This window comes from Homarus americanus, unplaced genomic scaffold (genome assembly GCF_018991925.1).
Source record: "Homarus americanus isolate GMGI-L3 unplaced genomic scaffold, GMGI_Hamer_2.0 scaffold9729, whole genome shotgun sequence".
NCBI lineage: Eukaryota > Metazoa > Arthropoda > Malacostraca > Decapoda > Nephropidae > Homarus > Homarus americanus.
This window is the reverse complement of record NW_024728130.1, coordinates 471,626-488,016: the sequence shown is the minus strand read 5'-3', so window position 1 is coordinate 488,016 and position 16,391 is coordinate 471,626. Positions and strand designations below refer to the sequence as shown.

Below are 16,391 nucleotides of genomic sequence, written 5' to 3'. Positions count from 1 at the left end.
GCACCATTACTTTCTGAAATGCATTTGGAGTCAGTTAGAAAATTTGCACTAGAAGCAGGTGAAACACAGCTTTTGTCCCTTTTACTATTAGCAGTCTCTTGTACGTTATTCTTGTTACACTCCTCAGCTCGTTTTTTTTTTACGGTGATTAGCCCACCCGGGAACAGGTCACTGACCCACATCGGGGCCTGGGGGGCAAAAATATGATAATAATAATAATAATAATAATAATAGTAATAATAATAATAATAATAATAATAATAATAATAAAGAACTATAAAGAAATAAAAAAAAATGAAGAAAAAAAGATGAAAAGTGAGAAACAATATTTGTATGTTGTGTTGTCAAAGTAAGAGAAACAATTGAGACCCTGCAATTGTGGGTAAATGAGGCAGAAAGTCAGATCAGCAACCTGGGACTTGGTCACAATTTTTTGTGATGCCATATGGCAGCAGGGTCTACCATTAGACAACACATAATGCTTTCAATATCTTCCCAGATGGTAGTACCTCCCTGTTTGGTAGCTGCCTACTACCTATTACGAAAGAAAGAAGTTAATGTTGTTTACTTAGAAGCCATAGGGTTGTTAGTGAGGAAAATTAAATTTAGTATTAGCGAGTAATCCACGGACCACCACAGATGTAGCCTTACTAATGCGGCTGTTTGTGCGAGATCTCCTACATGTACGCATGTATGTGAGCCTAACAAAGAGAAAACAGACAACTGGCCACATACACTACGCCACAAAGTTACAAGCCCTTACCCAAGTCATATGATTTCACTTGCACTCTTCAAATGTTTAATTTAGTTGATTTACCCCACAGAAAGTAGTATTGATAGCTTTACATACACTCTCACCCAAAAAGATAAATATAATTATTCCATTTCACAATAAGGAAATCACATTAATCATTCGTGCCTAAAACATCTTTTGTGAGTCCATCCTAGTCGTGGATAAATTACCGTCTCGTATATAGTAAATGAAAACACAGGTAAAAATATACATAATTTATTAAAAAAGTAATAATGTACATATATTGATTAAATAACTCTCAGGGAGTCCTCATATGCAGTGCTTCTATAATCTTTATATTGGGATGATAAAAAAGTGAAATGTATGACACCTGTTAATTAATGAGGACTTAAAATAATCACTACAGGTAAACAAGGATGTATGACACGATGAAGAGGACAAAATGAAGAAATTATGAAAGTTAACCATGAACTAGTTAAAGCACATAAAAAAAAAATACTTTGAATTCTCTTGTACTCTCTACACTGACCTAACGTGTGAATTTTACACCGACCAAAATGACTACTTGTGGTTTTGTCCAACTTAATCTATGGCCTCTGTAATCTGACCAAATACAGTGTGCTTAAACGTGATCTTTATTGTCATCAAAATAAAGTGATTCTTTGTGTGAAGCGTGTGACCTTTTCCCGGACTGAACACTGAAGAGTTTAAAAAAAAAATTGTTTGTCTCCTCTCCAATGTTCAGTTCTATCTTATGCCAATTAACAGTTACTTATGAGAAGCAACACATTTATTGGTATTGTGCAAAACGTAACGCAGTAATTTACAAGAAAATTTTTATTAACAAATACCTTTAAAAATAAGAGTTTACTGACTTAGCTGATGTGTCCACTACAAGTATTACAGGAAGGCATTTGAAAACCTCCAGTAATAGTTACACATAACATGTACAGTATTACTTCTATTTGACGGTTACATAAATTTTGATTATATCTAAACAAATGTAATGACCAATCTGGTGGTGGAAGACCTAAGTAGTGATGTGTGCAGCTCATAAGAGAGCACAGAGCGACACAGTGCAGCAGTTTTACAACTATGCACAAAAATACTGAGACTATATTATTGTAGCTAGGCACAGTGGTTCTACAGATGTGCACAAGTGTTGGAGCTACACAGTGATGTAGTAGTAGTGAGGGGGCGATGGTGCAGGTGTGGACAGTATTGTTGGAGCTACACAAATACATCAGTCACAGCACACAGGTGTTTCGAGGTCGACCCAAATTCTGAGGTTGAAATTGTTACATTGTTGCACACGTCTTGGGAGTTCATCATCACCGGTGTTGAGAGACTAACATGATTCCCCATAATGTTAAAAATATAATCAAGACTGTCAACAGGAGGATTTTTTTTCACCAAACGTCTTTCCGTCATTGATCAACGTTGTCATGCATCTTTAGAAACAGAATTATAAATCTCTTTCGTCTGTCATATATAAAATAGTAATACAATTGTGTGTCTTTATCAAACACTGGAATGAAAATACTCCGAAATATATTCATGAATTAGCACTTATTAATCCTTACCCCTTCATTACGGGAACGCCACTTTTAATATTTTATTTAGTTAAAGCCAGACGATTTTATTCAGCTGAGAGGGGAACCCATACATAAGAGGGAAGAAGTAGAAGGAGCTTTAACACAACGAGACATGAACACAAACACGTCACCATCCACTAAATGGTTCCCAAATCCTCCTCAATAATCTCGGCCTCAGAGTCTGGGTCCAGGTGGTCTCAGGTGGCTGGCGGGGCGGTCCTGAAGGATTTGCCGGAGTTCCTAAACTTCCTGATGCCGACGATGATGAGGGCGATTACCAAGACCACGGCGATGAAGGCCAAGATCACCCCCGTCACCACTGAGGCGTTGGAGGTGGTCACTGATTGTACGATCGCCTCGCTCTCTCCTGCAGTATCAGTTTGGAAGTTGTGAAGGTGATAGTGGTGATGGTGATTGTGATGGTGAAAGTGATAGTTGTTATGGTGATTGTGGTGGTGATTGTGGTGGTAACAGTGGTGATTGTGGTGGTGATAGTTGTTATGGTGATTGTGGTGGTGATAGTAGTGATGGTGAATGCAGTGATAGTGTTGGTATTGGAGAGGAAGAAAGAAAGCACCATTAATACACTATAATTTTATGTGTACTGTACAGTCACTCCAAAAAGTATCTTACCGATTCTGTGTTGAGACAATATGACAACGGACGAAGGATTTTGACAACCCTACCGAGACAACAGGAGTCGCAGTGTTCATTCTGAAATTCATCGATCACCACCGTAAAGTTACTTTCTGTAGCGACTGTACCTCTATATGTAGTGACTGTACCTCTATATGTAGTGACTGTACCTCTATATGTAGTGACTGTACCTTTCAATACCTGTACATTAATTTAATAATAAAATAAATAAGATTAAATTAAAAAGGTTTGTTCAAATTATTAAAAACAAATCGATATTGCATTTAGACTGATCTATCTTAATCTATCCTCTCCTAACCTAACACTATCCTAATCTAACCTAACACTTTCCTAAACTAACCTCATCCACCCGAAATAGCATTAGGTTGAGTAATCTTTTGGTGAAATAAACAGATGGAGAGTCTTCAAGTGACCCAAGAATGCAAAATGGCAATAAGTTTCAATATGGTAAAGCAAGGATCCCAGGAGAGGGGGGAGGAATTGAGTGATTGACTGGTAATTCCATCCCTGGCGACGCAACAGCTTAGGTCATGAGAGGAGGGGAAGGGGAGGAGGGGGACTTACGCCAGCCGATGAACTCTCCGCGGTTCTGGGACTCGAGCCAGGCCAGGAGAGGGGCGAAGTACTCCAGGATGGGCTCAGCGTCCAGTTTGTTGGTCTTGTCGCTCGTCAACACCGATAGCGCCTCCGTCCACGGCCGAGACTTACCCAGCGACAACACGTTTCTGTAAAGGATGAGAGGAGTTGAACTGTGGGTGGTGGTGTGTGGGCGTGTGGGTGGTGGTGTGTGGGCGAGTGGGTGGTGGTGTGTGGGCGAGTGGGTGGTGGTGTGTGGGCGAGTGGGTGGTGGTGTGTGGGCGAGTGGGTACTGGTGTGGAGTGAGTACTGGTGAGGGGGTGGTGTGTGGGCAGTGGGTGCTGGTGTGTGGGCGGTGGTGTGTGGGTGAGTGGGTACTGGTGTGTGGGCGGTGGTGTGTGGGTGTGTGGGCGGTGGTGTGTGGGCGAGTGGGTACTGGTGTGTGGGCGGTGGTGTGTGGGCGAGTGGGTATAATGGTATCATATACTGTACATACACCAATTATAATGGGAGTTAGTTGAGGAACTTTAATTCAAGTCAATAATCCTAGTTCCTCTTCAATAATCCTAGTTCCTCTTCAATAATCCTAGTTCCTCCTCAATAATCCCAGTTCCTCTTCAATAATCCTAGTTCCTTCTCAATAATCCCAGTTCCTCTTCAATAATCCTAGTTCCTCCTCAATAATCCTAGTTCCTCCTCAATAATCCTAGTTCCTCCTCAATAATCCTAGTTCCTCCTCAATAATCCCAGTTCCTCTTCAATAATCCTAGTTCCTCCTCAATAATCCTAGTTCCTCCTCAATAACCCCAGTTCCTCCTCAATAATCCTAGTTCCTCCTCAATAATCCCAGTTCCTCCTCAATAATCCTAGTTCCTCCTCAATAATCGTAGTTCCTCCTCAATAACCCCAGTTCCTCCTCAATAACCCCAGTTCCTCTTCAATAATCCTAGTTCCTCTTCAATAACCCCAGTTCCTCTTCAATAATCGTAGTTCCTCCTCAATAATCCCAGTTCCTCTTCAATAATCGTAGTTCCTCCTCAATAATCGTAGTTCCTCCTCAATAATCGTAGTTCCTCCTCAATAATCCTAGTTCCTCCTCAATAATCGTAGTTCCTCAATAATCGTAGTTCCTCCTCAATAATCCCAGTTCCTCCTCAATAATCCCAGTTCTTCGTATCAATAATCTTAGTCCCTTATCGGCACACCATTGAACCTTTACTCGTTCTTACTTGAGGAGTTTTCCGGCCTTGACAGAGCGGTAAATATCACAGTGGTGGAGTGGGCCCTCGTGGTCAGCAGCCTTGCACAGCTCAGCGTGGAATTGGAATTGTATGATGAAGCTGACGAAGTACCTGGTGGTGCAGGAGACAGATGCCCGATGAGTTATGTGGGTGTTATTGTGGGTTGTGGCGTAAAATAGACATCATTGTTTACTATACCATCTACGTTATACACGATTCATAACACGTATATAGTTTGGTATATTATATGGCGATCGAAAAGTCCCTATACACCTGTAATAATTAACACTATAGTTATATACCTTGCTCTACTTACAGTCAAATACTGGGTTAGGTTAGGTTAGTACTATGACAAGTGTGTAGTTTACCTGACGTAGGGAACGTTGGCAGGGACATGGAACTTGGCGCCAGGGTCGAAGTCGTCCTCATCCCTGGGGACGGGCGGTGACACCCCCTGCACACTGAGTCGAAGGTCCCACCACCGGCTGTTGAGTGAGGATTCTCCTATTTCGCCGCTGAACACTTCCCACCGCCACTGTCAACAACACCACACATTATCAAACTGTTATTTATTCTTATTTCTAACTCACTTATTATGTGTGTGTGTGTGTGTGTGTGTGTGTGTGTGTGTGTGTGTGTGTGTGTGTGTGCGCAAGAGGTGTGTGTTTGTCTGAATGTCATGTGTTTGTGCATGAATTAGGTGTATTTGTGTCTGCATGAGGTGTCTATGTGTAAGTAAAGGTGTTATATTAAAAAAAATCATCAGTTCCCAACCCAAAAGTTCAATCATACCAACTAACAGAGAGATGAAATGATAAACGAATACAAAAAAAAATCACCAAAACTAAGACTGGTGCCTGCACAAGCGACTTACCTGATCTACTAAGTAACCAAAAGGCAGAAAAGCGATTTTATCCAAGGCCATTGTGAAGAGGAAGTTAATATCCGTCTCATAGGAATCGTCCACGTTGCTAACGAGGTTCACAGCCTGCAAGTGTCGAGGCGTGGAGACTGACAGCGCGAGGACGTCGCCTACCGCCTCGTGGAACCCTGGATTAGCGCCGTCCCTGCCAGGATAAATACATAGTGAAAACTTCCTCATATAAAGGACTGACCTCTTATACATATATAGTCCGTTAAATAGAGGTTACACTGTATAATGAGGACTGGTGATGGAACAATAAGGTCTGGTGGTGATGGTACAATAAGGTCTGGCGGTGATGGAACAATAAGGTCTGGTGGTGATGGTACAATAAGGTCTGGTGGTGATGGTACAATAAGGTCTGGTGGTGATGGAACAATAAGGTCTGGTGGTGATAGTACAATAAGGTCTGGTGGTGATGGAACAATAAGGTCTGGTGGTGATGGAACAATAAGGTCTGGTGGTGATGGTACAATAAGGTCTGGTGGTGATGGTACAATAAGGTCTGGTGGTGATGGAACAATAAGGTCTGGTGGTGATGGTACAATAAGGTCTGGTGGTGATGGAACAATAAGGTCTGGTGGTGATGGTACAATAAGGTCTGGTGATGATGGCACAATAAGGTCTGGTGGTGATGGAACAATAAGGTCTGGTGGTGATGGCACAATAAGATGTCTGGGTCTGGTGTGATGGTACAATAAGGTCTGGTGGTGATGGTACAATAAGGTCTGGTGGTGATGGCACAATAAGGTCTGGTGGTGATGGGAACAATAAGGTCTGGTGGTGATGGTACAATAAGGTCTGGTGGTGATGGCACAATAAGGTCTGGTGGTGATGGTAACAATAAGGTCTGGTGGTGATGGGAACAATAAGGTCTGGTGGTGATGATAATAAGGTCTGGTGGTGATGGGAACAATAAGGTCTGGTGGTGATGTAACAATAAGGTCTGGTGGTGATGGGAACAATAAGGTCTGGTGGTGATGATACAATAAGGTCTGGTGGTGATGGACAATAAGGTCTGGTGGTGATGGGAACAATAAGGTCTGGTGGTGATGGTACAATAAGGTCTGGTGGTGATGATACAATAAGGTCTGGTGGTGATGGTACAATAAGGTCTGGTGGTGATGGGAACAATAAGGTCTGGTGGTGATGGTACAATAAGGTCTGGTGGTGATGGGAACAATAAGGTCTGGTGGTGATGGGAACAATAAGGTCTGGTGGTGATGGGAACAATAAGATCTGGTGGTGATGGGAACAATAAGGTCTGGTGGTGGTGGAACAATAAGGTCTGGTGGTGGTGGTAACAAGACCTACCTGAAGATGAAGGGCTGGTTGCGGTACTGAAGGTCGTACTGAATGTGACCCATCTCGTGGTGCGTGGTGATGAGGTCCTCTGTCGTCACCTGTGTACACTGCTTGATCCTGGGCGAGGGAGGGAGATATACTGTAAGTGTTGTTTGTTATCTCACTCTCTATATCTCTCTGTCCTCTATATATATATCGGTCTCTCTGTCCTCTATATCGGTCTCTGTCCCCCTCTCTCTATATCGGTCTCTGTCCTATATCGGTCTCTGTCTCTCTCTTCTATATCGGTCTCTCTGTCCTCTCTTCTATATCGGTCTCTCTGTCTGTCCCCCTCTTTCTATATCGGTCTCTCTGTCCCCCTCTCTCTTCTATATGGTCTCTCTGTCTCTGTCCTCTGTCTCTCTAATTCTTCTTCCGTCAGTCTTCCTCAACCTCCCTTTCTTTTCTACTTCTCTCTCTCTATATCTCTTTTTCTTTTCTAGTTGTTCACGTACCCTTAAAACATATTATTAGACAGGTTAAGATGTCCAGGTTAATTAGGCAGGTAGAGCTGAGAGAGTAGGTCACGTAACTCACCTGTAGTCAAAACCATTACAGAAATCCCAGGCTGATGCGTGACACACAACCTCCCTGTCGGTGGGCTTGACGATCATCGACTTCTGCCAGAATGTGAAGGGCATGGGATCGAGCCCCAGCGAGGTGAAGAACTCCTCCGCCAGGCCAAACATGCTGAGGGGCGTGTAACCCTGGCGACGGAGGGCGTTGGTGACGTCAATGGTAGTGCGCCCACGGTATGGGACGGTGAGGTCCAGTGTGTGGGTCCACGTCTGTGCCCACATGTTTCCTGAAGGAGGGAGAGAGTGAGCGAGGCATGTGAGGAGAGAGAGAGAGAGAGAGAGAGATCTAGGAAAGAGAACCTCAATAAATGTCAAGGAGAATATAATATAATATAAATAATAATAATAATAATAATAATAATAATAATAATAATAATAATAATAATTAACGGTTTATTGAAAGAGCTTGGCAGCCAGAAGGCTGAAAATATACAGTTACATATTTGGGGAATGGGTTACGAATTACAAATAATATACAGTGAGTGTGTGAGTGAGCAGAGACATTACGACACCATGCCATAAAACACACACCACAACTACTACTTTGCTGTCACTTGGAATCGAGTATGACGATCATCCAGCTATGGTAAAATGATATGAGTTATTAGGGATGTCACCTAGGTTGGTGAGTTTTGAGGTGACTAAAGAGGCCGATACGGGACCTGCAGCGTCATTCACATTCGTTGCACATGTGGAGGGCTACATCTACTGTGGGAGGGGCGGTGACAGCGTCTTTCCGGCGTTGGAGCTTGTCTGCCTCGGTTTGCAGTCGGGCTAACTCGAAAGTATTGACACTTTCTCGTATGGTGCTCCTCCAAGCGTTACGGTGTGGAGTAATCGACTCTCACACACACACACACACACACACACAAGGGACAGAAGACAATGTAATATGTGACCTTGTATTAGCATATAGATAATGATGGGTGTTGTGGAGGAGGCATCACGGTGCTGACGTCATCCTGATAATATTAGTGCTCCTATTATTGTTGTTACTTGTTGTTTTTGTAAATATTTCTTGGTGTTGGGACTTATTTGTTCCAGATAATGAGTATAATTTGTTGTGTATGTATGAATGTAGTGTAATGGTCAGCATGCTCGCCTCGCAAGCGAGCGGACCCGGGTTCCATCCCCGGGCAGGGTGAAACTACGGGCAAGTTTCTTTACGCCATTTGCCTCTGTCTACCCAGCAGTAATTGGGGACCTGGATGTAATAGATTTGCGGATCGTGTTCTGGGGTAATGGTTAGCCAGTGCAGTTGGCGAGTTGTCCGGTCTTCTGGGACTATTCCTTGACACTGGGTCATGCAACTCATTAACTCAGGTTGTGGTTGTTGTGTTGGCGACAGCTTCTACACCGTAAACAAATTCACGACTAGGTGGCCCTTGGGCCGGCCATCCTCGTTACACCAAGGGCAAACATTATTATGTATGTATGTATGTATGTTAAGTCAGACCAATACCTAACTTAACCTTACCCAGAAGATGTGCAGGAATAGGCCCAGCGCGCGGCACCACCACCTCACCATACTTCTCCCTCAATTTGGTCCTGACGTAGGCGTGTAGTTGCTCGTAAAGGGGCCGCAGTTTATCCCACAGTTCTTTCAGCTGCTCGCGGAAGTTGTCAGTCTCGTAGTCACTTCTCCAGTACTCCCCGGCGTCGTCATAACCTGAAGAAGCAGATAAAGGAGAGGATAAGAGGAATTTTTTTTTATCGAAGATCGTTGAGGTATTCTAACACCACGGATTATCAGATGTAATAACCTAACCTAACCTAACCTAACCAAACCAAACCAAACCAAACCTAACCTTATCTAACTTAGCCTAACCTTATCATTAATATTTCTCACATTCCAGATTATGTCACACACTTCCCCCCAATAGAATCACAGACAACTTACCATTCAATCTCGCCGCCTCATTCGCCAACTCGACGAAGCGAAGGTACTTCTGACGCAGTGGCTTCCCGGCGGCCTCCCTCCACGCCCTCCACACATATCTAAGCTCTTCGGGGTCTCGTGATGTCGCCATGATATTCGTCAGGTCTGTTTTGGGATATTTGAAGGTATTTGGTGGTGAAAATTAAACCCAAATACATTTTACAAAGTTACAAACATCCAGTATTGATTCTTATACAGTACAAGAGTGAATCAAAACATTAGCCTGACGTAAACAGAAAATACGTCTTTCATACCAGCTATTAAATCATACACAAATTAATGGCCATAAAATGAAAATTATACCGTAATAAACCCTCAAATTAAATACCCAAATATCATCTAAGATTAATATATCCTAGAAAAAAATTAGGTTCACTCACCGGGCTCTAAACTGGATGTCGGAATACAACCGATCTCGTTATCATCCTCCACCTCAAAGTCGGTATAGTAGTCATAGTCACCGTCTGGCAGCCTCCGTCGCGTTGAGTCGTATTTACAAATCTTGGCCGAGGAGTAACTCGTCTTCATATCCTGTACGAGTTCTGTTAGCTGGAAGGATAGAGTGTTTTGCTTGGTGAGAATTGATGATGAAATGTCTGTACAGTAAATCGTCTTAACAGACTAATAATTCTTGCAGGAAATCCTCTTTTTTTTTTACTTAAACAGTTGATTACATGGGGATCACTGTCAAGGTTCTAGCCTAATCACGTGGTACCTGGTTTAAAGAACAATTTTGTTAAAAAATACCATCTATGAAAAACCTTCCCCAGGATTATTAAAGTAAATTATCATAAATTACATAGTTAAGGACATTGGATTAATTAAAGCCACAAAAAATATAATAATGTAGACATAGTAGATAATATTTTAGAAAACATTACACAGTAATACACAGGAGAATCAGCGGAGTTGGGAGTGTCTCGCCATCTACTCTCTCTACCACACTCTCCCCATCTCTTTCTCTCCACTTCTCTCTCTACCCACCACTCTCTCTACCCATCCCCCTCTCTCCCCTCCCACCCTATCTCTTACTTCCTGCAGTTTCTCCTTGGGTAGCGCCGCCTTGCCCAGGACGGTGACGAAGGAGAACATCCTTCTGACGGGGGAGTTGGTGAAGTTCTTCCAGGCAAAGGTGGTCGCCTCGTTCCACTTGTTGCGGTGAAATTCCGACCATTCCATCTGTCGCTCCAGCTGCGGGGAGGAAGACTTGTTAGAAAATTGTCAGAAAACAAAATAATGAAAACTTATTAAACCACACACACAACCTCCCCCCCTCCCGCCCTCATCCCCCCCCCACACTCACGGAATTCCTACAGATATTGACACACACAGACACACACACACGGGAAGAATGCGTTCGTCTCAACAGCATCACACAACAAAGGCTTCACGTCACCATTGTCTCATATATTTCGCAAACTTTGAGATGATTATCGAGTTCCGGTGGACAGATCAAAAGTTTATGGTGTGTGTGTGTGTGTTCGTTGGGGGAAGTGGGCGTAACAAGGAAATATACGTGCTTACGAGGGTGTGAAAGAAAGCATGGGCGTGGTGTGGGCGTGAGAAGTGCAGCTCCCACCTCACCTGCAACAATTATCGTATTTGGAATCGTTGTGCCTTTGTTATGCAGGAAGGTGAAGTTTACTGCCTCCGTCAAGGTCACGTATTTACCTCTTACAACTGTTATAGTATACAGTAGATGACATGATAACAAACGCAACATGTAAAACAAATGAGAAGAGGACTTGGAAGGTGACACTCATTATCTCCAATCAGGGTCAATAGAGATGTAAAAGTATAGATAACATACAACAAACGTAATAAGTAAAACAAATGAGAAGAGGACTTGGAAGGTGACACTCATTATCTCCAATCAGGGTCAATAGAGATGTAAAAGCATAGATGACACGAAACACACCCAATAAGTAAAACAAATGAGAAAAGGAGGGTTTATAAAGAGTTTGCAGAACCAAGACAGTGCAAATCGAGCTTAAACACCTGGCGGCAGTTCCTACAAACATAATCCGTGGACGAGATGAGGCATTAGTGTTTGGTAGCAGGTGTATGTGTGTAGTATGTGTCAAATAAGAGACCTGCCACCACACCATCCTGTCCCGTCAACCTGTCAACCATTAGCGGGTTATTAAGTGTCTTTCCTCACTAGTATTGTGGCGGGATGGGGTGGGGTGGGGTAGGGTGGGGCGGGGCGTGGTGGGGCTGAAATACACGTGCGACAGGAAGGCCCCCCCCCCCCTCGGCGTCCTCAATAATACCTCCACCTACCTATTATAATTCTTGCCTCCTGTGGCCTTGACCAAACTTCTGCCGATCACCTGTTATAGACCAAACCATCACCTTCTCCAGCTGGCTCAAGACAGATGGTGAGGCACTGACGAGTTCCCCCTCATACCTGCTGTAAAATAATACCTGTAATCAACACACACACACACACACACACACACGAAAAAAATATAAACCCTAGACTCTACTTTAACCTTGACAGTGACGAAGATCCTTGTGTTTAGGATGTGAGCAATATTTTGGTGTACCTTGAGTTGACACAGCAGCGGAACCGGTGTGAGGAGGAGGAAGAAGGGGGGGGGGTTAGGAGAAGAGGGGCAGGAGGAATAGGGGGAGGAGCAGGAGGAAGAGAAGAAGAATAAGAGGAAGAGAAGAACTGAATAAGAAGAAAGAGGAGGTACGCTACGCACAAACTCAAATAGTAATCACGAGACCAGGGGAAATAAGATCACTGGAGCCTGGCAAAGGAGGTGACCTTGGCCGTGGTCGAGGCGTGGCGTTGACTGACTGAATCACTTACTGACGGACGGGTGTGGGGCGGGGAGGGCGGGAAGGAAGGAGGTGATCTGAGGACGATGAGTTTGAATTTTAGTCCGACAGAGGGCGGCGGAATACACCACTTTGCGCGCTAAGTCTCCCGTCACTAATCTTGGACCAGAGAGAAAGAAGAAAAAAAAAAGGAACAATGCAGAGTGATGGAAGGAGTGTGACGACCTTCAAGAACGACCTTCGAGGACGACTTTCAAGGACGACCTCAATGACTCTTGTGCAAGATATTTACCACCTTCAATATCTCTTGTATAGGTCATTCGTGTTACCCTCAGCATCATAAATCCATCCGTGTCAACAATCCAAGTCTCATTCATCACATAATTAAAAACAACAAAATCAACAAAAAAAATAATAACCGCCCCCCCAAAAACAACAGAATTAACCAAAGGCAAAACAAAAGACTCGTGTTGTAATAACCAGGAATGTTCTACAACTTTCACTTATTACGTAAAACTATATAATAATAATATTCTTTTATATACATTTATATTCAGGATCCCTTGGTAGATAATGATATAACAATAACAACAATAACAATACCAAAAATAAGAATAATAACAATAATAACAATACCAAAAATAATGACAATAACAACAATACCAATACCAAAAATAAGAATAATAACAACAATAACAATACCAAAAATAAGAATAATAACAACAATAACAATACCAAAAATAAGAATAACAACAACAATAACAATACCAAAAATAAGAATAACAACAATAACAATACCATCAAAAGAATAACAATCAACGACATAGAGGAAGTAGGGGTCGTTTTACGCGGTGGTGGTGCTTGCGTAAATGTGGGCAAGGTTACAGCTCACTATACGCACCTGCTTGTGAGAAACGAAATTAATGGGGCGATTAGGTGTATGTCATGCCAGATGTGTATGTGTGTGTGTGTGTGTGTAATATTAATTAATCGTCCCTTTTACCACATAAAATCCTTCCACTCCATCTCTACCACTCCACAGTCCACCTATGCCACTCCACACTATATAAGATACTCCATATTCCACCTACCTAACCCTTTCAACCACTCATTTCATACCACACACTCCCACTCATCACACCACACTCCCACTCATCACACCACACTCACACCACACTCATCACATCACACTCCCACTCATCACACTACACCCTACCATCACACCACACCCCACCATCACACCACACCCCACACATCCACACCACACCCACCACACACCCACACACACACATCTACACCCACTCATCACACTACACCTCTACGCATCACACCACACCCTACGCATCACACCACACCACCTACGCATCACACTACACTCCTACGCATCACACTACACACATACACCATACGCACACACTACACTACCTCACACCACACTCCTACGGCATCACTACTACACCTACCATCACACCACACCCACGCATCACATCTACGCATCACTACACCCTACGCACTACACACCACCCCACACACACCTCACCTACGCATCACACTCACCCCACGCATCTCACACGCATCACACTCCACGCATCACACCACACCCCGCATCACACCACAAGCATCACATCACACTCATCACTACATGCATCACCATCACACCACACTTCTACCATCACACCACACCTACGCATCACACTACACCCTACGCATACTTACGCATCACACCACCCCTACGCATCACACTACACCCTACGCATCTACGCATCACACACACTCACACCACACCAGCATACGCATCACACCACACCCTACGCTACACATCATCACACTACACTCCTACACACACCTCTCCACACACACACCTCACACACCCACACCTCACACACCTACACTACCTCCACACACCACACACACCCTCACACCCCCTACACCACACCCCACTACACCACACCACACCACACACTACATCCTCACACCCCACTACACCACACCACACCACACACTACATCCTCACACCCCACTACACCACACCACACACTACACCCTCACACCCCACCACACCACACACTCCTCCACTCACTACACCCCGCCAGCAATAACAAAACTGTCTAAAATAGCAAGAGTCAACAACATGGTTACACACACACACACACAAACACCATTACAGATGAACCACAAACACAACTATCAACTCACAACCATCGCCAAACATATAAGCATCACTCCAAACACACGGCTGGCTTGAGGTTTATATCAAGACTTCGAAAATTAATAATAAAACAGGTGTGTGGTGCAGAGCGTCGACTTAACGAGGGAAGTGACGCTGCATTATGTTTGACGTTAGTCCTTGATTAAAATAAATATGCTGTCACACTGACTCTGCGGGCGGAGTATAGCATTATCTGAACCACGGATAACTTGTTGTGGTTAAATTTGACAAAGACGATTCGATTCTAAGGTTCTTAAAAGTCTAATTCTACTTCATATCTATCATGTTAAAATAGGGAGTGGTCATTTTACTCAACTGTCCGAGTGTCCCTTATGCCTGTTATCGGGATGACTAGTGGCGCCACCCTCAAAGCATACGGCCATTGAGTACACTAACCCAGGGACTATCACCTTTGTAATTCATCTACAATTAATACTACTACTATTATTATTATTATTATTATTGCTATTTGTTCATTAATAGTACTACCACCACCCCCCACAGGATCCTAAGTACACAAGCTCCAAAAAGTATCTTAATGATTTTATGTGAGACAATATGACACGACGGACGAAGGATTTTGACAACCCTACCGAGACAAGAGGAGTCATGGTGTTCATTTTGAAATTAATCGATCATCTCCGTCACTATACTTTTTTTGGTGTGTGTGTGTGTGTGTGTGTGTGTGTGTGTGTGTGTGTGTGTGTGTCGGAGTGAAAGTACCACATAAATACTTGACATCACGAGTTACATCACTACCTGGGTCATCCTCGAGAAATAAAACACAAAAACAGTAGAATCGGAAAAGACAATGGCAAGCCGGGGTGGGTGGGGGCGTAGGGAAGGTGGGCGGGTGGGCTGAAGGGGACGGTGGGTGATAACATCTGGGTGGGGGCGTAGGGAAGGTGGGCCGGTGGGCTGGAGGGGACGGTGGGTGATAACATCTGGGCGTGGGCGGGTCAGTTACAACACTACAGTCCTGTAAAATGTTACAAAGAATGGCCACTAACCTAATGTATTATAGTGTGTTGGTGTGTGTGAACTATTGTATGCTATCAAGACACATATAGCTCCCCGGATACATATTATAGCTATATTATTACATGTAGCTCCCAAGATACATATTATAGCTATATGGTGCAGTTCTAGTGGCTATATTAGTGTAAATAAACCAAATATATAACAGTGGCAAAGATTTGCTGCTAACGAACATATATTATTTGTTGTCAATGTTAATATATAATAAATACGATGCTACATTTTGCTATTGGTTAGTTAACACGGGAGAATGGGTAATACTTTAGAACACCGAGTCAGGTTAACTAAAAACTTTAGGGGGACAATTTTCTATAATACAAAACTTCTTTCTTTACGTCTATCACAAGAAATAATTTCAATCATGTACTCAGAACCATCGGTCATCAACCCTTACCGATATTTTCTTTATGTGGACAACAGGAAACTAAACTAGGGTGTGTCTTTCTACTTCCAGAACCGCATTATACTGGCTCCACACTTATACCAACACCGTCCATGGCTTGAGTCAGCCTACACTGTCAAAGACTTCAGGCCATCTGGCTTATTGTATCATGAACTATGTAATTACTAAATTGAATCAGGAGTCCTTGAGGACATTCTTGCGGTCTATCCTAAATTTGCTCACCCCGTGCACTCTGATTAATCCTCAAATAGAATATAACTTATACTGTATATGAACTACTGTCCTGCGTGGCAGTGAACAGTGATATCACCCTCATAAATATGACCTATAGTATTAAAGAATATG

General features: G+C 43.3%; 1 protein-coding gene across 2 annotated transcripts in view; it reads right to left on the bottom strand.

Moving 5' to 3' along the window:
• Window positions 1–993: 993 nt before the first annotated feature.
• Window positions 994–16,391, bottom strand: part of LOC121866016 (angiotensin-converting enzyme-like) — a 33,160-nt gene continuing 17,762 nt past the window's right edge. For both annotated transcript variants that reach the window (XM_042365596.1, XM_042365597.1), the window contains exons 3-13: window positions 10,639–10,797; window positions 9,987–10,155; window positions 9,568–9,711; window positions 9,145–9,336; window positions 7,627–7,894; window positions 7,060–7,167; window positions 5,698–5,890; window positions 5,192–5,358; window positions 4,812–4,934; window positions 3,571–3,731; window positions 994–2,716 (exon numbers count right to left, since the gene is read on the bottom strand). In XM_042365596.1, the coding sequence (XP_042221530.1) occupies window positions 2,547–2,716; window positions 3,571–3,731; window positions 4,812–4,934; window positions 5,192–5,358; window positions 5,698–5,890; window positions 7,060–7,167; window positions 7,627–7,894; window positions 9,145–9,336; window positions 9,568–9,711; window positions 9,987–10,155; window positions 10,639–10,797 (1,854 nt within the window). In that variant the 3' untranslated portion in view covers window positions 994–2,546. The remainder of the gene's footprint in view (window positions 2,717–3,570; window positions 3,732–4,811; window positions 4,935–5,191; window positions 5,359–5,697; window positions 5,891–7,059; window positions 7,168–7,626; window positions 7,895–9,144; window positions 9,337–9,567; window positions 9,712–9,986; window positions 10,156–10,638; window positions 10,798–16,391) is intronic.